The 27,215-nt window shown below is 33.0% G+C and overlaps 3 protein-coding genes and 1 long non-coding RNA gene across 7 annotated transcripts; all 4 read right to left on the bottom strand.

Annotated features, from left to right (window-relative positions):
* Nucleotides 1-7,596: 7,596 nt before the first annotated feature.
* Nucleotides 7,597-14,316, bottom strand: LOC145048788 (DNA (cytosine-5)-methyltransferase CMT2-like). 2 transcript variants are annotated; one of them, XM_078997396.1, is made up of 21 exons: nucleotides 13,051-14,316; nucleotides 12,781-12,815; nucleotides 12,571-12,673; nucleotides 12,017-12,121; nucleotides 11,799-11,918; nucleotides 11,626-11,707; nucleotides 11,297-11,511; nucleotides 11,140-11,205; nucleotides 10,677-10,919; nucleotides 10,408-10,466; nucleotides 10,240-10,306; nucleotides 9,815-10,144; nucleotides 9,617-9,685; nucleotides 9,434-9,520; nucleotides 9,242-9,329; nucleotides 9,021-9,118; nucleotides 8,831-8,935; nucleotides 8,522-8,565; nucleotides 8,350-8,419; nucleotides 8,006-8,109; nucleotides 7,597-7,882 (listed from the first exon to the last, which is right to left on the bottom strand). In XM_078997396.1, the coding sequence occupies exons 1-21, from the start codon at nucleotides 13,975-13,977 to the stop codon at nucleotides 7,711-7,713; spliced, it is 3,189 nt and encodes a 1,062-aa protein (XP_078853522.1). In that variant the 5' UTR covers nucleotides 13,978-14,316; the 3' UTR covers nucleotides 7,597-7,710. The 2 variants fall into 2 exon arrangements, with proteins under 2 accessions (XP_078853522.1, XP_078853521.1); XM_078997395.1 differs by having other exon boundaries at nucleotides 9,021-9,142; nucleotides 13,051-14,315.
* Nucleotides 14,317-18,145: 3,829 nt separating this feature from the next.
* Nucleotides 18,146-19,872, bottom strand: LOC144997410 (protein HIGH ARSENIC CONTENT 1, mitochondrial-like). Its single transcript, XM_078957318.1, has 6 exons — nucleotides 19,789-19,872; nucleotides 19,621-19,701; nucleotides 19,105-19,178; nucleotides 18,836-18,906; nucleotides 18,668-18,721; nucleotides 18,146-18,505 (listed from the first exon to the last, which is right to left on the bottom strand). The coding sequence occupies exons 1-6, from the start codon at nucleotides 19,803-19,805 to the stop codon at nucleotides 18,389-18,391; spliced, it is 414 nt and encodes a 137-aa protein (XP_078813444.1). The 5' UTR covers nucleotides 19,806-19,872; the 3' UTR covers nucleotides 18,146-18,388.
* A 729-nt stretch (nucleotides 19,873-20,601) lies between these two features.
* LOC144997660 (uncharacterized) lies at nucleotides 20,602-21,630 on the bottom strand. Its single transcript, XR_013659894.1, has 2 exons — nucleotides 21,505-21,630; nucleotides 20,602-21,024 (listed from the first exon to the last, which is right to left on the bottom strand). It is a non-coding gene; the product is annotated as an uncharacterized LOC144997660 (long non-coding RNA).
* A 575-nt stretch (nucleotides 21,631-22,205) lies between these two features.
* On the bottom strand, nucleotides 22,206-27,176 carry LOC145048945 (cyclin-T1-3-like). Of its 3 annotated transcripts, XM_078997598.1 has the most exons (9): nucleotides 27,018-27,176; nucleotides 26,823-26,911; nucleotides 26,628-26,716; nucleotides 25,800-26,108; nucleotides 24,875-24,956; nucleotides 24,648-24,782; nucleotides 24,390-24,565; nucleotides 24,118-24,269; nucleotides 22,206-23,045 (listed from the first exon to the last, which is right to left on the bottom strand). In XM_078997598.1, the coding sequence occupies exons 4-9, from the start codon at nucleotides 26,027-26,029 to the stop codon at nucleotides 22,375-22,377; spliced, it is 1,446 nt and encodes a 481-aa protein (XP_078853724.1). In that variant the 5' UTR covers nucleotides 26,030-26,108; nucleotides 26,628-26,716; nucleotides 26,823-26,911; nucleotides 27,018-27,176; the 3' UTR covers nucleotides 22,206-22,374. The 3 variants fall into 3 exon arrangements, with proteins under 3 accessions (XP_078853724.1, XP_078853723.1, XP_078853722.1); XM_078997597.1 differs by lacking the exon at nucleotides 26,628-26,716 and having other exon boundaries at nucleotides 26,738-26,911; XM_078997596.1 differs by lacking the exons at nucleotides 26,628-26,716; nucleotides 26,823-26,911 and having other exon boundaries at nucleotides 27,018-27,175.
* Nucleotides 27,177-27,215: the final 39 nt, after the last annotated feature.

The following is a 27,215-nucleotide window of genomic DNA, read 5'->3' as shown; positions in this document are numbered from 1 at the left end:
AGTTGATAGATTGAGTCCTTAGTAAATCACCCAAATGAAATACTAAGGCTAGGACCCAACACAATATTCTACAACTCGGGAGAGGGATGCCGTAACCCTAATTGCAGAATATTTGAAGGTAAGTGAATGACGATTCACTAATTTCCACCACGAAAAACGAAAAAGAAATTTAAGTTTTAAATCTATGAAAATTCCTAGATCCTTTGAGATTCATTGAACTTTCAATGGCATGTTTAAATCTCGATATGCCCCTCTTGTTTGTGACTGGGATGCCGAGGATCACAAAGCGGGTGTGAATAACCATGCAAACTTACACGGTGCCCTCACATGTTACAATCACCTATTTGATGTGCCGGTAAACCACACACGCTCCACCGAACTATGACAAACATTGAGTCACCCTTTGCTACCTTTGCTTAGAACCATTTAGTGTGCCGGTAAACCACACACGCTCCACTAACGTCTTCGCAAGGGCACAAAGTGTAATTCCATGGAATTGCATCAATTCACTTTTGCCTAAGTAACTAAGATTGGGAATTAGAAAAACATTTAGTTACTTTGTATTTCATTATACTTATAATGGAAGGTTTCGTCCTATCCTACCCGTTCGGCTAACGACCCTCCACTAGTCAAGAGTGCGGTGGGTAAGAGTGGATACCCATTCAATCGTCATATTATAGGCAATTTCCTTAAACACCCCTTATAGACCAGCTTCGTGAATGAGGCTTACTAACGGTAAGACTGACTTTTACTCATACATATATATAATGTTACACTTTTAATGTTATATATAGTATAGGGTGCATTTTACACTTTTAAAATATTAGGTGATCAAATTTAACAATTATACTTTTAATTCAATTAAATTTTAAACCTAAACTTTTATGGATTTATTAAACTTCCTTTAATTATACACCTTAATTGATTAATAAAACCATAAGGGTGTGATTTGAACTTTTCAAAACATTACTAGGGTTTTAGAATTTAACATTCCTAATTAAACTTTTAATCAACTTTTAAATTCCAAAACTTGAGAGCAAGTTTTGAAACATTTCAAAACAATTTAGTTTTAATCTATCTTAAAATTTCGAATTTATGAAATTTAAATTAAAATTTTAAATATTAAAACTCTCCATTTAATAATTATCTTGAATTAGACTATTAATTTAATTATTAAATCATAAGGGATTATCTAAATAATGAGGATAATTACCATTTAGACATTTAAGTTATCCTAATCCCTTAAATATCTATATCGATTTCGAAAATATGGATGGATAATGCAAGATCTTGAATTACCATATATAACAATTAGAGGATAATTACAAGATATGGGATAATCCAAATCCCTAAAAATTAGGACCTTATCTTGGGGAGGAGGCAAATTTCGAAAAACAAGGGATTATAACAAACCCTAGATTTCAAAATTTAAGGGTTTAAGGAAAGGATTTGAAGATCTTATTCAAACTCTTGCAAATTAGGGTTTGCAAACCCTAATCTCAAAAAAAAACCTAGCCTCTTAGGGTTTATTCGCAATAAACCCTAATATATCAAGTTCATACAATTGAAACCAAACCAATGGCTCTGATACCACTGATGGGTTTTTGGTCATAAGACATCCTATGTGCTCATACAAACCCTAATGCTTGGATCTAGGTTTCTCTATTGTACATGCTTTGAATCCAAGACTATAAACCCTAATTCTAGCATTCAAGTAATAATATTAATATGTAATTAGGTTTAAGATCATACCTTGATTGTTATGTAGCAATAACAATCCCAAATCTCCTTGTAATGACTATGGAATGCTTAGAGTCACAAGTGTCACTCCTCTAATGGCTTACAAACACCAAGAGCAAATGGAGAAGGTATAAAGAGAGAGGAGAGAGGTTAGAATTCGTCCTTAGGGCTCCTTGGGAACAAGTACACGAATTCTAAGGCCTTAGGGTCTTTATATAGGTGTAGAGATAGGGTTTCAGTCATTATCCTTATCTAGTTGCTTATCCACAAAGCAACCATAAGATAAGCCTTGAAAACCCTTATCCTTTATCCTTTGGACGATTTCAAGGATCCTTATCTCCTTGAATTCGTTCAACCCATATTTAGGATAACCATTACCATATTTTGTAACTATCACATAATTACAATTCAGTCCCTCTAGTTTAATTAATTACACTTGATCACAAAATTAATTCCTAATTAATTATTGAACAATATTAATTAAGCAAATATGATTTCTCCTTTAATATATTATTCTTATAACATATTAATAAATCATAATAACCTCTCTCTCTTTATTTATTTCTCCAATCAAGTTGCTTTGGTGAAGGCAACCCAAAAGGACCATGCACCATCGGGTCAAGTACATACCAAAATAGTTATGGACTTAGACACTAATCCAACAAAAACATGCTAGTTATCATATCAATCATATGTGATTATAACCCGCATGCACAAGGATTTATCACACTTTCAGATGTTTTACCAAGTATAATACTATAGATGGTTTTTCCAAAACGTCTTTACTTGTTTAAACCTTTTCTCAAATTATCTCTCGTACTGTATGTTTACTTCTAAACCGGTTACAGCAGTGTTTTAAACAAAGGTTTTCTTTACTTATATTGTGTTATCAAATTATATTCAAAATGTGTTTATGAACGGTTTTCAAAGCTTGTTTTACATAACGATATCAAGTCATAATTTCTTATTTTTAAAGGTTTTATCAAAAGTTTTCTTCTGTACTTCTATGCTTCTACTTCGTTAGATGCATGTATGTACTTGTATAGTTATATAAATAATGTTTAAAGGACTTAGGAAGGCTAGTTCGCCCTATTTCCTTTTCCTCGTTTGGATGTGGTCTGGTGGGTATCGGTTATCCATTCGAAGGTCGTTTAAACATTAGTTATATATCATGTATACATATACGGACATAAAGGGATCCATCGACCAGTTCATTTCCCTTAGGTAGCAATGGCATCCTTCCATTCATCATTTATAGATCAGAGACCCTAGTAACTATTATAGGAATAGTTAGGAGGTTCTATTTACTCTTTCTAGTATGAGAATTCCAATGGAGTCAGTTCATTCGCGAGTCTATATCATTACTCCAGCGCCTCTAATAGAATTCAGAGTACGAGATGCATCCTCAGGACACGGATCTCCCCGTCGTCAAGTTGGTAACCAGAGTCTCATGGAGGGAGAGCGGGCATTGTGTGTATAGATCTATACGGGACTGACACTCCCGCACCCTGACTGCTAGCTACAGTCCTCGGCCTACCAAGCCAAGGGGTGACAAATGTCACATTTATTCCGATGCTTGCGGGGCGTCAAGTACTCTAGTATCAATCAGTATGGTTACGAGTATCTCCATGTTTACCTTATGATTCATGGCCTTAAGGTAACGGGAATTTAACACTGTATTCTTGAAACAACACTCTTAGGATTACTCTTTGTTTTAGACCTTGCTAGCTGTACCATTCATTTGATACTATCTGGGGTCTGTGTTTCTTTGTTTTAGACCTTGTTAGCTGTATCGTTCATTTTATACTGTCTGGGGTCTATGTTTCTTTGTTTTAGACCTTGCTAGCTATATCGTTCATTTTATACTGTCTGGGGTCTGTGTTTCTTTGTTTTAGACCTTGCTAGCTGTATCGTTCATTTGATACTATCTGGGGTCTGTGTTTCATTGTTTTAGAACTTGCTAGCCGTATCGTTCATTTGATACCGTCTGGGGTCTGTGTTTCCTTTTGTTAGACTGAGCCAAGCATATCATTCATTCAATACTCTCCTGGAGTCTATGATTTCTTTTGCCTTAGTCAGCAGTATTTCTGCTGAGGCATATGTTATTCTCCCCTAGTATTTTACTAGTGATATTCTCCTACTCTCTTTAAAGTCAAATAGCGTATTTTAGTAATGATAGTATTTCAGGGAAAATTTCTCTTTAAAACATAGCACTATCGAGTCTTGGTAGAGGACTGTTTCTAATTAGAAAATATAGGATTTTCTGGAAAGGACGCTAATACACCGTAGATTCTAAACTACTACTTTTTATAAAGTTATTTTGAATAAAATGCTTACTTACACAAATGACTCTAAATACTTATGAACTCACCAGCATTCATAAAAATGTTGATACTCGCTTTCAAAATAACTTGTATTCTCAGGTCAGCAATAGACAGGTACACCCAGGAGCTTTTTTGAAGCCAGCCTAGAACCGAGCTGCATCTATACTAGTTTTTTGTATTACTTTGATGTCTCTATGAAATGTAACTTATATAGAACTATTACTATTAATGCAATGGTTGTTGTACTTTGATTACTATACTACATATGTTGTGATATTTGACATGACATCATCCACCCCAGAACGTTTCCGCCATTCCGGTTTTGAGGTGTGACATATGATAAAAATCAATTTGTTTATGTAGATGATTAAATGGATGATATTGGTGCGATTCCAATTCTTTTGGAATGGAATCACAAATTCCAATTCTGTTAGAATGGAATCATGAATTCTAATTCTGTTGGAATGGAGTATGGATATGAATTCCAATTCTGCTGGAATGGAATCATCAATTCTAATTCTATTGTAATTCTTAACAATTGTTACATGTATTCTATAAGAAATAATGTATTTTTTGTTTTTATTCTTCAATTGATTATTCAAGAATTTGTTGTTTTACAAGAAGTTTTTAAAGTCATGATCAAGAAATAGGTTCAAGAATATTTTTATATTTATAGTTCAATAATATTTTTATTTTTAAATATACTTATAAACATATTCTGTTAGAATCTTCGAATTAAAAGAATTAAAATTCGTAAAATCGGGTTTTAAAATTAATAGAATCTATGATCCCTTAAAATATGCAATTTTTCCTTTATTAAATGTATATTAATTGACTAAAATACCATTGTAATTAAATTAAATTATATTTTTCAATTATTTTTAATTCAATAATATGTATTAATCACTTTCTTAAAATAAATAAAATTGATTGGCTTACATTTATGCATACAATAACACAATAATTAGTTTGAAAAGAATAATATATATATATATATATATATATATATATATATATATATATATATATATATATATATATATATATATATATATATATATATATATATATATATATATAAAACGTATTTATATATTTACAAAGGTATAAAAACAATCGACATTTAATGTATAAATACGTTTGTAAAACATATATCACTTCATCTCATAAAGGGAAAACTTTTCAATTCTCGTTTTGTTTGCAAACACCTAATTTTTTGAAACTATTATTTTTTTTCGTTATAAGTTCTATCAAATATGACATTTTTTTACATTGCAATCGATATATGTTAATTTATTTAAGCTAAATGTAAGGAAATTCCGAGTGGTCTTCTTTGGGAATAGACAACATCCATAACGATGCAATGTCAATTAGTATTTTAATTGTAAGATATCACTTTACAATTAACTTCTATATGATAAATTCTTAAAACTCTTTCAAAAATAGGTCTATTGTCAATTCATCAACTATTTTATATATGCTTTTAATTATTAAAGGGTTTCTAACCGAGCCTATTCGATGTTGTTCTCACTTCTTAAGTTTGAGGGTTCAAATCTAGCATTGAACATAGGTGAAAATTAAAAGTAAAGTAGTTTATCGTTTTAAAATAATAATAATAATAATAATAATAATAAATAAATAAAAATAAAAATAAACCCACTAAAAGTTTTTAGCATACTCACATAATATTAAATATAACTATTATGAATATATATATATATATATATATATATATATATATATATATATATATATATATATATATATATATATAAATTATAAACTTTTAACGTAAAATAATTAATGTAGATATATTTGTACATTTAATAAATAAAATAAATGTTTAATATATGGAATAGATTTATAAATCTACAATAAAGTTATTTAAAAACCTGAGATCCCACCTAATAGCTTTGCAATGCTTTCTAGAGTTGAAAGAACTGGAATACAATCCTCAATTAGTCAATTTGCAAGCGACTAGCCAGTGGTAAAACATTTTTATATATGAATTAGTCCTATAACCATACTCTAGAGTATATAAATAAATCTTCCTTAATAAATGAACATTTTTTTTGCTACATGTCAATCTCTCATGAGTTTTGACACTTGTCATTTTGTGGTATTTTTGAAATAAATATTATCCACTTATTAATTTTTAATTTGTTTCAATTTTTAAAATTAAAATCATATATTTATATATATGTAAAGTATTAAATATCATATATATGATATTAAATTGTAATAAATACATTTCTTTATTTCTTATTTTAAAGTTTTACATTAAAAAATATTTAAAAAAAATATATATGTTTTGTTTACACTTTAATTTTTAATATTTTTTAAAATTAACCCGTATAATACACGGGGTTCACACCTAATATTCATTAAAATATAAAGTACAAAATATCAATTAAAAATGGGCTATGGAACAATAGGAGCTTTCTCAATTCACATAAAAATACACATCTCTCTAGTAAACTTTAAATGCCAAGATAACCAAAGAAAACTTAGGTCCTGTTTGATATACGTCTGACCCGGCCCGGTCAGACGTTTTTGCTGACTCGGTCAGCTATTCTTGTTTGGGAAACAGATTTTGCATGTCTGACTCGGTAAAGCTAGATCTGGACGTGAAAGATATGAGATATCTACTGACTGAGAAAGTTCCTAAAAGTGCCCTTGCTTTTCCTTGCCCTGCGTTCAAGTTTCAGCGCCTCCATATGGATCTTCTCTCTTCAACGATCAATCATCAGAACCTTTTCTCCCCACCGATCGGCGATTTCAGCCACTGCACCTGTACCGATCGAAGATATCTTCTCATCAGGTACGACTTCCCTCTTCTCAGATGCTTTTTTTTAGTTGTTTCCCTTCCGATTTCTTGATGTTTATGTTCCGGTTTTTATAACAGACCTTTCCTTTTCCGATTTTTGTTGTTTGTGTTCGGATTTTTTGTTGTTGTTCTTGCTGATTTGTTGTTTATTTTGATTTTTCCTTGTTCTTCTTCTGATGTAGATTTTTAAATCTAATGAACTATTTCGTATAACCATCTCAATCCATTGTAAACACAAACGGGGCCTTACCCATGGCTCCCTATCCTCACTCTAAATGGACTAAACTTCCATTAGTTTTTGTTTTAAGGCTTGTAGTTGTCACCGAGTTTTGATAAATTGCCGTCTTAAGTCATATATGTATTAATTATATACAAACTTGCTGCTTTATGGCACGCCTTACAAACAATGTGACTCGGCATAGCTCGAAAAAACTTGAAACTTGACATTACCGCCGTGACGCCTTACGTTATTTAGAACCTTGTTTTTACTTAATGAGAAAACACCTAATCTAAACAAATATATAAGGTTGTTGACTTGTTTTCTTTTATATTTAATACATAAAGATTGTTAATATGCTTCATAGACTGAGACAGCTCATTAAGTGCAAAAAATAAATAGTACTGTTTGTTACTACAATACTTAACGCGAGTCAGACAGAATTTATCTATCAACATTTTCCGCATACGACTTGACTTTGCAATGGATTAACAAACAAACGATCATGCAATTTGTAAAATTTTATATAATTTATTAAATTACAACAATGAAAACGTGTCAGATACTCATATAAAGAAATCATTGATGTTTTTTTTTTTTTTCTAAAGCTGAGAAGAAAACTCCTCAAGTGGGGGTGATGGTACTTGGAAAGCAAAACCAGGGGGTAAAGTCATGAGTGCCTCATCTCCACTTAATTTCCTGAAAGCCATTCCAAGTGCATACCCTAACGTCTTTGAAACAGAAACAGCCACAGCATTTCCCACCTGACAATACCTGAAATTTTTTCCAGTTAATTTGGTTGGATGGAATGGAATCAAGCATTCCATTCCATCCCACTCCAGATTCCATCATACCAAATACTATCTAATTCTTATTGCTTGAATCTGCCTTGAATACCTTTCTTTAACATTGCCACAAAATCTATAATGATCAGGAAAACCTTGCAGCCTTGCACACTCTCTTACAGTCAGAACTCTGTCCTGCTCTGGATGTAATGCTTTCTGTACAATTTTATAAGCTTAATAAACCAATTCAAAGTACGCATTTTTACATTTTTTTTTTTCCTTAGCAACTTACTTTCATTTAGTTGTGTATTATCACATCCAATTTTCCTTTCTTTATATTATTACAACATTGTAGTTAAAAACTGCTTCATATCTTAGATGAGATTGCTGTGATTGGGTAGATTTTTCAATGAAAGTAAGTTGCTATTTCTTGCATTTAACATGTTTGTTTTTTACCTGGCTGTGAAGATTTGGGATTGTTAAGACAGTTGGCACGTTTTCATCCCACCATAATCTTGCAAATGGCCTAACAAATTTTCCAAAGCTTCAAGATGTTAGTAAAAGTTTAAAAAAAAAAATTAAAAAGATGTTATGATAATTGATAAGGTAGCCCATGAGAACATCAAACCTTCTAGATCTTCCTTTTTCAAAGGTGAATACATAATCTGGTATCTACATTGAGAAAAAGAACAGAAAATATAAGCATGAAATTTGCATAACTTGATCTGGTAAGTTACATATACATAATACATGTTCCTTTTGAATTAATGCAGAAAAAACAATTTATTGAAGAAAGTCGGTAAAAGGAGGTTTTCATCATAATTTCCAATGGAAACTCCAAAGACCTTTAACAATTTATAAAGTAAGGAAATTACAATTTTATTAATTATTACTAACCCTAAAATTTTGGTGTTTTGGTTTTAGTTTTTATACTTACCAATGGCTTCCCAGATGGAAGCAACACTTGTTCCATTTTTTTATTGAGGCGAACCACATTATCAGAGCTCACAATTATTCCAGGGAAGTCTCTGAAACTTGCTCCCTATAAAAATCTTGAAAAAATAAAATTAGGAAACAAGAAAGGATAAGAAAATATTTAAAACTGAAAACGTAAAAAGTAAATTAACCTTTCTGTGTGGAACATAACACACTCGATGAAAATCATCTTCAGATAATTTATATGTTCGATGATCTGTGAGAACAGAGCTTTTGCAATCTGTATCCCCTTTTGAATCATAACCATTAAACTCTTCATGAAGGAGGATTATATATTATATAATTAGATAATAAAGTCTTTTTTTTCTTTGTCTATAATATGTCAAAATATAGGGTGATTGCAAAGCATTACCATCTTTTGTTAACCTTATATACTTTTGGAACTCTGTTTGTGGAGGCATTTCATATGGGATTTCTTCACGTTCTTCATGGCTTGTAACCTGTGTAATGTATTAGTTTTTAAATTAAATTAAATAATATTATTCAAGGTTAAGTAAAAGAAAAAGATAATTAAAGTATAATGTAGTAGATAGAGAGAGAGTACAGGTGGCAGATCAGAGATGGCATCACGAAGAACAATGGCTTCTTGAAGCTCTCTAGGTTGCCCTTCATCATAAGCAACTGTATGTTGCTGCATTTAAAAGAGTTTTAAAATTAGAATAATGATTATTTTAATCAAAAATGGATAAAAGTTTGACATATTTTAATGATGTAAATCAAATAGCACCTCAAACTCAGCTGGAGGAAAGTATCTGACAATAACTTCATGTGTAGGAAGTGGAAATTGAGGTAGTCTCTGCAAGTGCAAACAATAATCATATGAGTAAAGTTACAGAAATGCAACAATGGCTAAAAAGGTAAAAAGTAAGAGTAACTTTTAGTAAAATATTTTTAAAAAGGTAAAATGAGTAAAGAAGATATATACCTGAGTTGGAAGAGCACCCCATATAAAAACACGTAACCTAAATTGTGGAAGACCATAAGAGCCAGCAGCCATAAGCCCGAGTCTTGCTTGATAATTCATATGAATTAAACGACTTAAAGCATATCTTCCTAAAGAACCTTTATCAAATCTTAAGATATCAGCAACATTTTCCATCAACACATATTTAGGTTTTAAGAATTTTACTATGTCAAAAAAGACAACTATTTGCTGATTTCTTTCATCAGTCAGTGGATTATCCGTGTTTCTAAACCGATTATAGCCACTGATCCCTTGACATGGAGGACCTCCACATATAACATCCACATCACCCTGAAATAAAGGAATTTTTTTTTACCATTTATGAAGATAAGATATCAATGAAAAAAAAAAATAGTAATTAATGTAAGTTATAAGTTATAACTCACTGGAAGTGGCAATATCTTGGACTCGTATCCATGTCTGACAAAATCTTGTATGTGGTCTTGGCAATCACTGTGGGAGGTAAAAATAAAATATAAGCAAGTGAAAAATGAAAATAGTTGTGGTATGAGTTTTATTATTATAAATAAATAAATACAAGGAAAAAAAAAAACCTTAATCCTTCAATTAGCTCCCATGTATCATCAGTTGGACCATAGCCCTTCCATCTCACCTATAGGAAAAGAAATGAGAGTGTGATGTTATTTACGGAAATGCCATTGTTCCCTATTTTACGAATTAACATTTAACCCTAAATAAAGCAAGTCTAACATAACATAATGATAAAACTATCACATAAACGAAGTTTTCAAAGACATTGTGATTAGTGAAAATATAACTTTAGTAAACCAAATATATATATTTTTAAAAATTTTTAATGTACCTTAAACTTTAACCCATCCTGGCCTGTACTACTGGGATCTCCATAACATATATCAACAAGACTTGAAACTTCATACTCTCCAGGAGCAACATCATCATCCTCTACAGAAGATTCATTGATTCTGGATTTTTTATCATCATCAGATTTAGTTTTTATATCATGATCATTAAACACGTATTTTTTGCATAGTTTTTCCCATTCCTTCAATAATTGCAGGAAATCTTCAGCCGTTATATGTCGAACCTATAAAAAGATGTATGTAAGTATGTAACAATAAACAAAGAAGCAAATCTATAGTAGTGTTTTGTACAATGGAATCAGAGAAGGAATGGAATGCTTCATTCCATTGAAATGAAAAAGAAAAGTTGTTTGTTTTGCCTCATGGAATGTAATGAGTCATTCCATTCCTTTGTTATTCCATTTAGACCCTATGATTTATTAATACACAACTTAAAGCTCTCACTTGTGTTTCTGGATGATTTTGTTTCAAGCTGTCACACGCGGACTTCTGATAATCAATTGCCCATTTCTGAAGATAAGGAGAGAAGGGTAAATGAGTAAATTGGACATATATTTTACATGTGCTTCATACAAGAGATTTTGAGGGGCATAATATTTACTGTTACAAGTTTAACACCAGAAAGTTTGGCACCAAGACACAGTCCAGTAGACATTCCACCACAACCAGCATACAGATCTAATAATGCCAGCTCAGCTTTGTGCATGTCACTTTTAACTATGTCTAATGGAGTTGTACTTATGCCCATATTGTTAGCATCAAGACTACTTGGTGTGGTCAAAGTCAAACCACATCTTGCTACTGAATTATCTTTTGCTGCAGCATTTATGGCAAAAATAACAGTTATATATATATATATATATATATATATATATATGTGTGTGTGTGTGTGTGTGTGTGTGTGTGATAAAAGGTGAGAAATGATTTTACCAGTAAGCAAGGAGTGGAATGTTGAATATTTTACAGAATACTCCATGTCACAATAATAGTCAAATGGATGAATAGAGGTTAACTGAAAAGAAATAAGAATTTTATGTTGGGAAATTATAAATATTTCAAGAGGATTATATATGAAAGATAAAGGTAAAAAAAAAAGAACATACCCCAGGAGCTTTTTCTATTATTTTGACTTTAGAAAGTATACAGTCTAATAAGTTGTCATTCATTAAAGTGGAGGCGAATAAACGCTTCTTGTCTAGAATAGCAGCAGCTTCTTTCATAACCTGAGTGATAATAAGGTGGAAGGAAAAAAGGAAAAGAAAAAAGAGCTGAAGATCAAATTCTAATAAATATACAAATAGAAAAGGTTGCAGAAACTAACCGTATCTTCAGCTCTGAAAAACCACTGCACTCTAAAGTAATTTTTATCATCAGATGTTTTGAAAAACTCCACAATCCTGCCAACATGTTTTTGCTTTCCCTCACCCTGAAAAAATTTACTCACATAAATGACCTTCTTCCCCTGTAGTGAAGAATAGAAGTGGCAAGGCTAACATATAATGATCCAAACAATTGGTCATACGATTGACCTTGTTATCAAGGAACCTGTTCACAATTAGTCAAACTAACCTCTTTTCTTTGAGGCAGATTTTGATTAGTAATTTAAGTATAAACCTTGTATTAATGGTTATTTTTAAAACTTTTATATAAGGAATATGTAATTAAAGTGTATGTTCATCTTATATAGATATGGTCATGTTCTCTTTTTATGCAACATATTTATGGTTGGATGCAAATGATATTTTTCCATATCTGCATTGTCAAGGAATTGTCATTTGATGCTTCAAAATTTAACAAAGACTTTCAATTTCCTTTCAGAACTACAAATTACCAGCTAACAGAATAAGTTAGTAATAATGTGGAATTGTGGAGTACCTTTATATGTGCACAATCTCCAAGATTGAAAATGCATCCATCAACACTAGCTTGAATGTAATGACATAAGACATCTATATGCACTTCATCATCTCCACCAATACTGCATAATTAATCATTCTCAATGTGAAATAATTCAAAGTGGAATGGCATAACAACAAAGGCATGAAAGTAACTATGAAAGATGCAAGAAATAAGAGTCCCACTCACTTTAGTATCGAGCTCTGTCCCTTGAGTCTTTGACCCTGTAAAATTTAGAATGCTCATGAATTGAAAACTGCAAGATAATAATTTTGGAAATAATAATCAAGAATGAAGCAGTTTGGGCACCAAAAAACAGAGACAGATAGATTTGTCATGGATTTCTGCTTAAGTTTGCCAATGACAGTAGTCAAAAAAACTAAAATATGCATTGGAACATGTGTATACCCAAAAAAACTAAATAAATGCATCACAATCACTAGTTTCCTTAAATTGTACCTTCAATTTATAGCGCCAGCCCCACTTTTCTTGAGCTTCATCTTCAGGAACTGGGTCTCCAACAAAAAAAGATTCTGTTTTTAGCTTTCTCTGTTTCTTACTAGTAGTAGATCGAGTTTCAGAACTTAGTTGTAGTGCCATATTGTGCCCTGAAACATGCAACTTGGTCGATCTAGATTTAGTTTTAGTTACTTGGCTCCCAACGCTTAACGTGGTTGAAGATACTCGAGGTGATCTCCTTAGCTCAACTCCTTCTCGTGGAACACTTCTATTTTTAGAAGCGGTTTTCCTAGTGATGATAGATGCGTCGATAGTCAACGGCACCGGTGAATTATCGTCATTGTTGACAAAATCACTGCCAAGTGTTTGCAATGTCAGAGGCAACGCGTCCGATTCCGTGCCGTTGCTTTCTCCTGGAAAACTTCTATTTTGAGAAGCGCTTTGGGGGGTAATAATAGATGCGTCAATCGTCATCGGAACCGGCGAGTCATCGTCGGTCTTGGCAAAATCACTGCCAAGTCCGTTTGATAGCAGAGGCAACGTGTCCGATTCGGCGCCGTTGCATTCCCCTGGAATGCTTCCATTTTCAGAAGCGCTTTTGGGAGTAATAATAGATCCGTCAATGGTCAACGGCACCGGAGAAATATCAGCATTGTAGACAAAATCACTGCTTACGTTCAATGTCGGAGGCAAAGGATCCGATTCGGTACCGTCGACCTCCATTCCAATCGAACTTCTCATGCGCTTCTCCGACGTCGAGCTGCTCCCGGGTGAAAGTTTAGGTGAGCACTTGTCTGATTTTTCGCAATTTGTATCCGGACTCATCCTTTTAGTTCCTATCAAGACTGTCTCCGGCATCGAACTGGAATGCTCGGTTAAGCCTTTAACCGATCCACAACCATCATTATCCGCCGGATTTAAAATCATCTTCGGAGACCTTATAAATGTATTCTCAGTAAAAAAAAATGTTGAGCATTTCTCAGATTCAGCACCGCCGTCGATGTCCACAGTAGCTCAAGACGGTCTCCGGCGAGAGTTATTTGACTTCCGAGTGGAGTCAATCAGCAATGCACATTCTGATAGCTGATTAGCACTACTAGCAATGCCATCAGCTTCAGATTCTGCAATCTTCTGAAGATTTTCTGAGAGACAGACTAGGGTTTTTGCAGTGGCATATGATCTATGGAGGATTTATGTTTTATGAGGTGGAGCTGGAATGTAATTGAGTGGGACGTCAGTGCAAGTGTGCAACAAGCGATCGGTTCGAACCACTAGGTCGGGCCATTTCTAGATCGGTATAAAAAAAATTTGGGTAAATTACACCGTAAAAAATAAAAAGACGTTTAGCCCTTATTTATAAAATTTAACTTGAATCCTTCCTAATTTGATTAAAAGTGCATGTTTGGGAAATGACTATCTTGGTTTTTTCTTCTGTTTATTTTCATTTATTTTTCAGGTTTATAATTTATTTTATTAATTATAATTCTTTAAAAAATCAAGTGGTCCTTATATCACCCTTGGAAAAACCCATCCGACAAGCACCACCCAATACCACCGACAACCACCACCCAATATTTCCAACAACCACTTGTAATCAGCTCCTCGGACAATCCCATATCCATAATCATGGTGTTCAAAAAGATCAGCAATTTAAGCTTTTATGTCTAAAAAACAAACCTTTGAACAGAGTTGCAAATAAACAATGATTTGCTGATAAACACATATGTGCATGTATTTGTGTTCAAGTTTGTTTCTAGGATAATGAACATTGATTTGAAGTTTTCCAAATCTACATAAGTACTTGAAGGATTTCGTTCTAAAGGGTTCGATTTCCAGATGGGTATAGTTCTTGAAGGCGCATTTGCAGATTTACATATCCATATTTGTAGGGATGAGCAAATGGACCGGGGAACCGGCCGGAACCAGCACTGGAACCGGAACCCGATAGAACCGGTCGAGACGGGACTGGGACGTTATTTTTGTGGATTTTTGGAACCGGGAACCGGAACCGGTAGAACCGGCAAAAACCAGAACTGTATGATGCTATTTTTCAAGGACCGGTTCCAACATTTGAAGACACGACAAGAACCGGTAGGAACCGGGAACCAGTAGAACCGGAACCGATAGAACCGTCGGGCCGGTTCGGTTCTTGATTTTGGCCGAAGCCGGTTCCTAGTTCCGGCCGGTTCGGTGCCTTTTGCTCATCCCTACATATTGGTGTGAATATTCAATCTGCAACTCACTGAAACCTGTGAAATTCAAGAAAGAGATGTTGTTATAAAAGCATATAGGCGGCGGCTGAGGAGCTTGATCTTAAAACCTAAGAGATCGATGACATTTGTGACGAAACCCTAGTTGACGTCAATGGCGGCAAAGACCCTAGCTGATGTCGATGGTGGTGCATAAACCCTACTTGCCTCTAGTTTTCCCAGCGAGAGGGTAGCGAATCTGCATCCTCCCAAAGCTTCTACCTTGCCATTTCGATATGCACTCCAACAAGAGGCTAGATCCTTTGACAGTACTGATGATGGAGCGGTGACAAGTGGTGTTCGAAGAGTTTGATTATCGTTTGTTGTACAAGGAGGGTGGCAATGTGAATGAGGTGGTGGTTTGTGGCTATTTTTCAGCTAAAACTCAACCGATTTTCCTTTACAGAGTTTAATTTAGCTAAAACTCAACCGATTTTCCTTAAGTTTTTACGATACATAGTCCATGTGCGCGGTTGATTTTTATATTTTTATAAAATTCATACATCCTTCAAATGAAGTCGGATTTTTACGAAATTTATATTTCGAAGATCGGGAAGACGTGTACCTTCGAAATATGTTATTATTTATCCAAAATAACATAATTTTTCTCACACTCATTTTTATAGATTACGAACGATTTGATTGATTTTTCTTATCTATCTTAATACGAAATCTTGTATTTTTATCATAGATTGATAGATATTACGTATTAAGTCTAGTATACTTGTTGTTTGTCACTTTTAGTTATTAGCGATCGGTGACAATTTGCGGAATTGTCACAATGAAACATAAAGGTTGGAATTTGAAGACTCACAATGGTCCAGAAGGTGTGCTAGAAAGTAAAGGAGGGGTTTGCTTTTTGGATCTTCACACAATGGATGTTGTTTCTTTTTTTTTCTCACCAAAAATCGATACAAAAACTCAAAAATGGTGCCTGTGGGTGCCTTTAGGTCGAAAAGGGTGTGATGGAGGCTGATGGTATGCAAACCCTAGCATCACATCCCTTAAATAGGGCTTAAATCCTGAAAATTAGGGTTTTGCGACTTGGTCGTCTCCATGTTGTAGGGACTTAAATGAATGTGCATTTCATTTGGCCTTGACCATGTCGTGGGGCATCCTTTGCCATGTCGTGGTCACCACAAAATTCATTATTTAAGAATTGAATTTCCAAAACTCAAAAGTGTTCTTTACTTGGAACTCGGTGTTACTTAACCACACACACTCCATAAATAGACAATAAGGAATAGTGTGTATTTTGCATTAGTTAGCAACTATTCACATTTTCTTAAAATAACTAAGATGACAATTTTGTTTAGTACATATATATGTTATACTTTTAACGAGACATTGTCCTATCAAACCCTTTCAGTTAACGACAATCAACCACGTAAAGAAGCGGTGAATGAAAAGGACATTTATTCAACGGTCATTTTGTAGGTCTTTTTCTTATAGCATGGTCTCATGAATAAGACCTACTCTTGATTCGACTAACAATGTATAATCAAACATCAAACATGTAAGAATACATGTTGCTTGATTGTTATACATATACTATCCATATTGTATATATAAATCTAAACTTTTAGTGAACACCAATGACTAAATGAAATAAAATACGAAATGAAAGATTTTTTAATATATATATATATATATATATATATATATATATATATATATATATATATATATATATATATATATATATATATATATATATATATATATATATAGAGAGAGAGAGAGAGAGAGATCTTACAGATATGGGTTTTTTTATAGGTCAAAGATGTTGATGTTGGATCCAAGAACTTATTGAAAGCCAATAATATTAACATCATGAGTCACTATTGAATCAAACAACCCATATCAAATAGTTAATCTTCAAAAAAAACTTTATAAATATCAAAGGTAAGGGGTATAACCTTTTAAAGGAAGCCCATGTCATAATTCTTAGAGATTTTAAGCAAGAAAACACAAAATTTTGAGCAACCTACCCATAGGGGTGCAAATGAGTCAAGTTACTCGCGAGCTACTCGAGATCGGATCGTTAAAAGCTCGACTCGAAACCAATTTTAAACGAGCTCGAGCCGAGCTCGAGCTTAATATTAAGCTTGTTTATTAAACGAGCTCGAGCTCAAGCCTATGTCACAAAGCTCGATTAGGCTCGCGAGCCTAAACAAGCCTTTATATCATATTATTTATTATTATTTATATATATTAAAATAAAAACATATTAGGGGAATTATGAATTTCGGTAAGTAGTAAACGAGCTCGAGCCGAGCTTAAGCTTATTTAGGCACGCCCGATAAAAACGAGTCGAGCCTGAGCCCGAGCCGAGCTTGTATAACTCTTTACGAGCTCGAGCCGAGCTCAGTATAAGAAAGCTCGAATCGAGCCGAGCTCGAGCTCGAGCCTTATATAACTTAAACGAGCCCGAGCCGAGCTTGACCAGGCTCGGGCTCGGCTCGGCTCGTTTGCACCCCTACCTACCCATAACCTAAATTGAAACATGCAATTAAAACCAAACTATCTTAGATCCTAAGAGTTTAAGCAACAAAACACAAAATTTGTGAACGAAAGAGGTTCAATGAGAACCAATACTATGTACATGAAGTGTTGTTCTTGTTAACTCCATTAAGTAAAAAAGAAACAAAACAAAAAAGTTTATTTTATTGCTTCTCATTAATGTTCTAATGTTAACTTTCAGAAGATGCAAAAAATAAGAAATTCCACTATATAATGTTATAACAAAAAATGGGTCCCTTTTTAGACCATAAGCATCTAAGTGTTGCCACTTTAATAATTTTTGTTCATCCACACAAGATATAATACTTTTACATAGTACAAGCTTATGAAACATATATTTTGTAAATTTCTTAAGAAAAAAATAAACTCCTAATTTTTTATAACATTTTGAGACCTTACTTTACATACACATGTCTCATATTTTATTCATTAAAAAAAGAAAAGAAAAAAATAGACATACACACATGACATTATTTTTCAAGTACTCTTTTTAGAAAAATATTAGTAAAAACATGCATTGATGCATACAATAATACCCTAAACCAAATTTAGGTTTATAGACTATCTCAACGCCTAAACTTGCAAGCAGTTTTTAACTCCTCTGGTTGTGCTGAGTCCTGAACAAACCCGTTGTCGACCCATGCTGAGTATCCACCAGCCATATTCTTCACATTCTTGTAGCCCTACACGCATATAAATATGTCATATATACAAATATCATTAGAGAAGAAAGATAATACATATAACATATATATACAATCAGCATATATAAAATATATAATCATAATGCTTGAGGAGCCAATCAATTGAAAATGGTAAATGGAAAGAAAGGTTTAATAACATACTGCAATAAGAAGGTCCACAGAAGCTTTAAGAGATCTCCCTCCACTGTTGCAAGCCTTTAACATATACAAGATAAAAAGAAAATGTTGTGTTTGTTTTATAAAATTGAAAAAATTTATGTATTCATTTTCAAACGAAAAATGTACTACTTATTATTCTGAGAAAAATACCACAACGAGTGAATCTTCCTTGTCACAAAGAGCTGAGACCTGAGCTACGAATTCAGGATTTTTAACCCTTCCTGTATATTGCAAGAATGCTTTAATGAATTACATAAATGAACATATATATAAAAAGCAATAACATAGAAAAAGTTCGTCAAAATCGTTTGTTCCTGTAAAAAAGAACTTTAAGGGCTGATTTAGTATAAAAATAAGTGTCACATAACTAAATATAGATTAATGAAGCATGTACATGATGTGGTGTAATTAATACGTACCTTCTTGTGTGATGAACATGTAAGGGATATTTATTGCACTGTCCACGTGACTCTTGTTGAATTCTTCATTGGTCCTGTTAGTTTTAAAGTTTTAGTACAATTAAAAGTTAAACATGATAATGAAACAATTTGTATGTTAATTTAATAAGCTTGAAAATCATATTCAAGAAGATGTTCATGAAACTTTTGTTATTATATGTTAACGTATTCTTAATAATATTGTGTGTCACAAAAATGTATTTCAAAATTGTAATTTCTAATTATGATAAAATATTTTCATCTCAACGGTTAATTTGTACCTTATGTTTTCTTTACCCAAAAATATATCTTCATCTTATGTTGTAATTGTTTTTTACAAAAGGAGGTAAGTTCACTTTGTCATATATGCTAAACAATTTGTTTAACGATCTTTGAAGATCACAGAACTTATTAACATAACATAATAGTTTTGAGGTAATTAAATATCATAACTTATATAATAATGAACCAAAAGGTTTTAGGTGTTTTTCCACTTACCTGACATCAAGATAACGATGACCAGAATCGATGAGGAGTTTTCTAGCTACATGTACATCCACTGTAACCACATCTTCAACACTGATAAACCATAAACACATAAACAATCGTACATTAAACAAAACACAAAATAAGAAGAAGGATGTGAAATAGGAATTAGGACCCAACCTCTTGGGCGCATCCATGGAAATCAACCCTCGATAGAACTATAAAAATGTGTCTGATGCTTTCATCAATTTGTACCAACATAAGTTGACTTTTATAGCATCAAATTGACATTATTAAAAGATTTAATTTCTATTATTAATTATCGACATAGAGTTGACAAATAGTTTTTATTCATAACTTAATTCATAAGGCGTCACCTTGTGATGTGTTCCTATATTCAGAAAATAATTGGTTGAAACTTTTGTTATCTATTCATTAAAGTATTATAAATTCCTACAAAAAAAACTAATAGATCGAACACCCAACATATAACCCTGTTTAAAATAATTTGGATTCATTTTGATGGAGCTCATGTTTTAAAGGTCATATAACCAAAGTCGTAACTAATAATCAGTCTCTTTATTTGGAAAACGTACTTTTAACAAAACCTGGTTAATTAAACAACCAACTTTATTTGTTTCTCTAGCAAAAATTTCCATTTTTTGGTTCTAAATAACCCTTATAGTTTCATTTTATATATTTTATACCCAAACATATAAAGTTTTGTCATTGCCCCCCCCCCCCCTCCCCCCGCCCGAATCAAATGTTAAAGCTTCGCCCCTGTTGTTTAGCTATGCAAGTTTTTTCGTGTTTTGTCATTTTGCATGAGACAACTTTTAAATCAGTTTAGTCCCGCAACAAACCCTCCATTTCTCAAGCCGATAAGAGGGGAAACCTGGCTATAACAAGTTCATTATTATCAGATAGAATCTGTTTAAAATATAATGAGTTGAGGGTTAAGAGGATATATACGAATAGATTACAGGGTAATAATGCTCAAAAGAGAATCTTTTATTTGACAGACATATTTTTGATGATCAACATTAACCTACCAATTATTCTAGAAGGATTCATTGCTACATTCACATTACAATCACTTGGATCCATGAGTTTAGTAACTTTCTCCCAATCTCCTTTTGACTTAATGAAAGGCTGAAAGGCTGAACCAGAAGAGGTATGAGAAAACTGATGATTATTTACTGATCTAGAAGAAGATATAATGGTTGTCTTGAATGTAACTAAATTGTCAACAGTATTTAGGACAATCGTTTTGGGCTTGAAGCACAAGAGGAAGTCACTCTCATCATCCTCCATAGCAGGTTCATTAAGATCAAATAATGGTTGTTGTTCTCGTGAATCCATTTGTCAAATACACAAAACTTTGAATCTTGGAAATAAATGGAAACAAAATAAGCTCTGCAACCAAATTTAAGAAAAAAGAAACTCCAATGAGACGTTAAATGAATTAAAACCTCAAACAATAATGGAACTGCATACAACAGCATAATAGTAATAAACGTACAATAAACAGCATTATTGATGAAGCTTTTTAAATGCCGTATATCATATATGAATAAATGCAACCAATACAAAGCTTGATTCATAAATTCGGAAAGAGAGTAAACACTCATGATAACATTGTGTATATGGATATCATGAGGCGAACTACCCTAGCACACTCAATCATATATCACACTAACGAACAATTGAATTCAATTCAAGTGTGAAAATAGACATAAAATAGAAAAAGTAACAGAAACAATTGAAAAGAATTAATCATCTTAGTGAAATGAAGGGGAGGCATAATTGATGAACGTTTAAGTGATTATGGAGAATTCATGGAAAGGTCAAGTTGATTAATCATCAAAGTGATACACCATGGAAAGATAAACGTACCCACCTCGGGAATTATGTCTGAATCTGATAAATGTGTATTTGAATCTGATGAATTGGGGCGAGTCTTGAACTACGAACGGGTAGACTTTTGGTTCACTGTTTTCGCAGTCCAAGTCAACCCGAGCTCTCTTTTAGACATTAGCTCAACTAGATTCTAACTATTCATAGTAAATTACACTAATGGTCCCTTTGGTTTGGGATAGTATATGCCTTTATTCCTTCTTTTAAAAAAATTGGATCCTTTTGGTTTTGTTTCAGGGACCTTTCATTAAGTGACGCATACTGGAAGCTGATATCTCAACTTAGTTGTTCAGTTGATATTGGTTTGGAATTGACGCTATTAAATATTAGTGTATGAACCATTTAATATTCTCCTTTTCTGAATTTAGTTTGCCAAACTTGTTGGGTTAATCGGATTCAAATCTAGGGGTTTTTTTTAGGAAAGTTGTCTTTTATTAATTCCCAGTTTTAGAGTCAAAATCGTTTGATCCTTGAATTCAGTTACTTTCACATGTGATTTCTCATCATAGCTGGAAGTTGACATTTCATTTGTCGTATACACAAACAGATTTCCACGAAGATTCAATGGAAAAGACCTCAAATCTTTGAATCTTTCAGATAAATGCAAACAATGATACAAATGCATACATCACCATAAGGTACCAATATGAACAACCTTTACTATTATGACTATGAGATGATGAAACGGGAAGATATAAATTATATTTCATAATTAAAAGATACCATTCCCCATTACCAAAAAAACCATACACAAAACCAAAACTTATAAATACCACATTCTAATTTAAATACAAACAAACAAAAAAACCAAATAAACATAAACATAATTACCTTTACCTAAACACCCTTCTAGTTTCTTCTCCGTTTGTCCGGTGGTGGGGTCCCACTCCCACCGCCCTTTCTTTTCCGGCCACTCTCCGGCACCCTATGCCGCCTATCACCACCATCATCATCATCCAACACCCCCACCTCCCCTTCCTCCACCGCCTCAAAATCCTCAACCTCATCACACCAATTCCGATTCCGTTTCTTTGTCTTAGATTCCCCATCCAATTCTATTCCATCTTCCAATTCCCTCTCGATCAAATCATCATCATCCATGGATTCCGCCCTCCGATTCACATCACCGCCGCGTTCTTTCCTTCGTTTCTCAAAAGCCGCCCTGACTTTATCTTTATCGATCTTTTTCCCCGCTTCCTTAGGCGACCGGAATCTACATTCCGGGTTTTGATCGGATTCGTGATTCCGATCGTCGTTTTCGACATCGGAATCGATGTCTTTATTATGATCGGTACTTCCATCGTCATTGCTTTGATTCAAGGATGTTCTTGGATGATCGGTTTTGGAAGTGGTGGTGGGGCCCACATGAGAGTTGCTGTCATTTGTGTTGTGTTCTTCATGTGCATTTGGAGTAACTCCACCACCACCACCGCCACCTGTACTTCCGTCAAGGACTTCACTAGTTTGGGAAGGTGGGACCCGATTTTGTTCGTATAGTTCTAGCATTTGGTTACTTACTTCTGCAATGATTAAATAAAACTAGTTAATATTTTATAAATGAGAAACTAACAGTTTATGTAATCAAAGAAAGGCTTAATAGAAAATACAGAAAAATGAGGCTTATCGTCTTAAGGCCTAACTTTTTGCAATTTGTGCTCATTTAAAAGACTAAAAAACGACTTGATAGATAAAGTCATAAAAACAAGACTTTTCATTAAGTTCTAACTTTTACACATTTGTCCTCATTAAAAAATTGAAAGTTGGAAAATGAGATTTTTTGCCAACATTAAATCCTGTTTGTTCAATTTAAGTTATAAAATTTTCAAATTTGTCCTCATTTACGAATATTACAATGCAAAAAAAATTCCACATTTAACTTTACAGTTCAATAAGCTACTTTTAGTGTTGAAATTTAGGGTTAATATCATTTTAAAAAAAAGTTATCTATTGGGTTTTTTTCAAAATTAAACCTCAACTTTATTTTTTTCCTGAAAAAGACCTTGCATTCTTTTCATTTTTCCTGAAATAACCCTCCACTTTTTATCTTTTTTCTGAAAGACCCTCAACCTTTTAACTTTTTTCAAAAAAACCATCACATTTGACAAGTTTTTTCGTTTAAAAAAAAAGGGCCAAATCAAAAAAAAAAATGGAAAAATACAAGGTTTTTTTCAGGAAAAAAATAAAATTGAGGTTTAATCCAGAAAAACACAACATATTAAGTCTCTTATGATATTAACCCAAAAATTTAAGCACAGAAGATGATATTTCGAATATTGAAAAATAATAGATTCAAGAAAATATGTTCTAGACCATTTCAGTACAGATAAGCTGTAGTTTTGGGTCAATTTTGAAAAATAATTCACTTAAACTGTAAATAATATAATCAAATTACAAAACTACAAAATAATAATAATAACAATAACAAGTTAAGGGTCCAAAAGTACCACGATTTAATCACTGCAGAAAACAGTTAACTGGATAATAATGAAAGCACATTGTGGTTTTCTGTAGTCACACTAAAACCAACTAACAATGAAAAAATGGAAATTTTTTATACAGTAAAAAATAATTTTAGAAAAAAAAAAAACTAACCTTCAAGCTGACGTGGAGTAACATTGAACTCCTGCCACCAAACCTTATCACCATCTGAAGGCAATTTGACTTTAAGAAACTTAGCAGCAAGAAAAATAGCCCCTGCTGCAATGTGGTGGGGCTTAAATTGCAAGCACAGGGATGTCCTAAGCCTGCAGTTGCATTGCACCCCCTTTTTTTTTAATGTCAAAAAGACAAAAAAGTCCCTCCACCACACCCTCAACTCACTTTATTTTCTATATATAACATATAAAGGAATACAACAGCATTACCCATCATTGACAAAATTCCATGCCACCTGTGCAAGGGCCTGTTGGGAAACTTTAAACTTCTTTATTGCCTCCACAAGTGGCTTATATGGATGATGCACATTGAAGTCAAAAGCAAGTGTTGCAAGAACTACACGTTCTCCTATTAATATTATTTCCTTTTCTTCTTCATACACCTCCTGCATCAACAACAACAAGGGCATTTACGTCTTTTTCCAGCCCTACTTATGCCAGAACAGAAATACCAATCAATGTATTTACCTTTTGTTTGATTCTTTGAAGTGCTTCAGGGTCTTTTTTGTGATTGATTTCATAGGAGACAAGGATAACATCTCTTAGAGGATGAGGAGTTTCTTCAACTTTTCCTGCAAGAAACATGCAGACTGTTGCAATTGTCTGCATTCTAGATATATTAGTTTATATGTCCTTATTTTATTACAAAATTAAAAAATGGATTCCCCAAAATAGTGTAAAATGACATAACTAACCCTCCTGTCATTCTTCGCATGAGACTGGTGAAGGAAGAAACGATGACAAAAGATAATGGCTGTGGCAATAGTTACTTGGGGCCTGCATGGACATATATATGACATCCAATTTATTATCTTCAGAAAAACTATTGAGGGCATTTACGTCTTTTGCACAGACAAAGACAAGTTCCACAACAAAGTATAATTATTCTTTCTAAGAGTGTCCAAAACTTAAATTAAATAGTTTTTTAAGTTATTTTCCATAATAAGTAACTATAATTATTTTATGATTTCGTGGTGCTTAATTTTTGTGAAACTTTTACTTTTGTAAACAATAGGTTAAGTGAAATAAACTTTTGTTTAACTGTTTGAAACACATATAACAGATATTTCACACGACATGAAATATGCTTAATTGCTTATATGCATTTTTTAGCGATATTACTTTATCTGGTTAAAGTTCATTTTTATAAAACAACAGTTTGTCGTTGTTTATCAATTTATTTATAGTGTAAATAACAAGCAACATGTTTAAATGACACATTCCAAACCAAACATGATAATGGAATGTAATGATCCATTCCATTCTTTTGTGATTCCATTCCATCATACCACACAAACCTTTCATGCAACAACATCTTTTAAACCTTTTCTTTGAACATATTTTATTTGAACATGTCATGTTACCCAATGACAAACGAAGAGAATAATGGAACATCAACAAATTCAATACAACAAACTAAAAATACACACACAAAAAAGAAACCTATGCAGGAGTAATCTCTATGACACCTCCTATTATTGGATATCAAACACCAAAATTGATGATGCAATTATGCAACAATGCAAAAGGGAAGCGTTTTTATGTGATATTGGAAATCATGTGAATAAATAAACATAAAAGAAAAGGAAACAATGATCATAGAGACATAAAAGGACTTACACTTGAAGCCTCATACCCAAATCCTGCAGAAATGTGCAATAAGATTTGCGAAGATAAGTCTCCTTCTTCAAATCAATTCCATCTGATCTTGATGGTGAGTTTTCTTCTATTTCTTTCCTAGAAAAATACCAGCGACCACCATTTTCCTCCACCTTATTATCACACTGTTTGTGGGGTCCACCTTCATGCATTCTAGAATGCATCAGATCACTGGACATCATAGTTGCCATTTGTGTCCCCTGTGATATCTTCCAATTAATCTGGAGTTTTCTCTAGCTAACAGGATACATAGCAATCGCCATCACCTACCTGTATTGGAAGCAACTTCAATACAAAACAAAAAGAAAACCATATGACAAGAATAATCTAAATACAGTAACATCAATTTCATTAAAACCAAATATCTACTAACATGATCAATGTATATCACTGTAAGATGCATAAGATAACTTTTGTGTAACACTTGCATCATCCAAGAGATTTTAATGGGCTTAGTTTTGGATTATTTTACTATTCTGGAGGTAGGGAACTATGAAAACTTGAAAATAATGAATATTATTACTATAGCTACACAAATCCCGATATAGTATACATTGATAAGTTCATGAGTTTCAAATTATCATGAGTAAGGAAAAATGTTCAGTTGTTCGCCTACATTCATCTTTCACATTCCCTTTTCAATAAGGTGAGTTGTTAAAAGGTATTGCACTCATCTTATACAAAACTCAAAACAACATTGAAACCCGGGTAGGTATGTGACTTATGCAAATTGATGTTCGGAAAAGCAAAGTCCTTTAGAAAGTGACTGTAAATTGTTAATCTACTAACCTAAAATCATTCCATGGAAGCTAATAGAAATCCTTCCACGGAACAAGAAGAGTTCAAACTCAATTCCACTAGTTAGCGGGAAGAAACCCCTACAAATAAAACGTACTTACATAATTACAGACGAGAGAAACAAAACTATGTCTCGATTTAGAGAGCCCAACAAATAGGGTTTCATGAATATCATCGGATGCTCACGATATTTTTTATTGTTACAGAATTTGAATTACAACATCAAGATCGCGTAAATCATCTAACTTTCAGCACTTTAATCATCTCTAACATTCCTAATCACATGATAACAAAGAAAAAAATGATCCAAAAAAAGAAATATTAGGGCACATAAAGAAAGAACATTGAAAATAAGATAATGTGACGATGATTGTAACTAACCGGAGACCAATAGAGAACTATCTCAGCAAGGTTCCGGCGGGACCGGCGTTTCCCTCGTCCTCTTGTACTCTCGGCTGCTCTACGTCTTCCCCGATTTGCAGAGGCGATGAGGTGAGAAAGTCGATTTCAATCGTGTTTCAAGAAAGAAAAGGGAGGGTTTATGATCAAGAAATAGTTAAATACATAAATAGACCCTCT

Source organism: Lactuca saligna, chromosome 5 (assembly GCF_052625555.1).
Source record: "Lactuca saligna cultivar CGN05327 chromosome 5, ASM5262555v1, whole genome shotgun sequence".
Classification (NCBI taxonomy): Eukaryota; Viridiplantae; Streptophyta; class Magnoliopsida; order Asterales; family Asteraceae; genus Lactuca; species Lactuca saligna.
The sequence above is the reverse complement of the archived record's forward strand: the minus strand, read 5'-3'. Positions and strand labels throughout refer to the sequence as shown.

Excerpts from the sequence above, each read along its gene's own strand:
- LOC145048788 (XM_078997395.1), bottom strand. The coding sequence starts at position 13,977 with ATGATTTTAAATCCGGCGGATAATGATGGTTGTGGATCGGTTAAAGGC. Across the intron at positions 10,145-10,239 it reads CCAAGATATTGCCACTTCCA|GGTGATGTGGATGTTATATG; the intron begins GTGAGTTATAAC and ends CCTTTATTTCAG. Across the intron at positions 8,420-8,521 it reads GAAAAAGGAAGATCTAGAAG|GCCATTTGCAAGATTATGGT; the intron begins GTTTGATGTTCT and ends AAAATTTGTTAG.
- LOC144997410 (XM_078957318.1), bottom strand. Across the intron at positions 18,907-19,104 it reads CATGTTCATCACACAAGAAG|GAAGGGTTAAAAATCCTGAA; the intron begins GTACGTATTAAT and ends TGCAATATACAG. Across the intron at positions 18,506-18,667 it reads CTGTGGACCTTCTTATTGCA|GGCTACAAGAATGTGAAGAA; the intron begins GTATGTTATTAA and ends ATATGCGTGTAG.
- LOC145048945 (XM_078997597.1), bottom strand. The coding sequence starts at position 26,029 with ATGGCAACTATGATGTCCAGTGATCTGATGCATTCTAGAATGCATGAA. Across the intron at positions 24,270-24,389 it reads TGGAATTTTGTCAATGATGG|GCTTAGGACATCCCTGTGCT; the intron begins GTAATGCTGTTG and ends ATGCAACTGCAG. Across the intron at positions 23,046-24,117 it reads TACTCCACGTCAGCTTGAAG|AAGTAAGTAACCAAATGCTA; the intron begins GTTAGTTTTTTT and ends TAATCATTGCAG.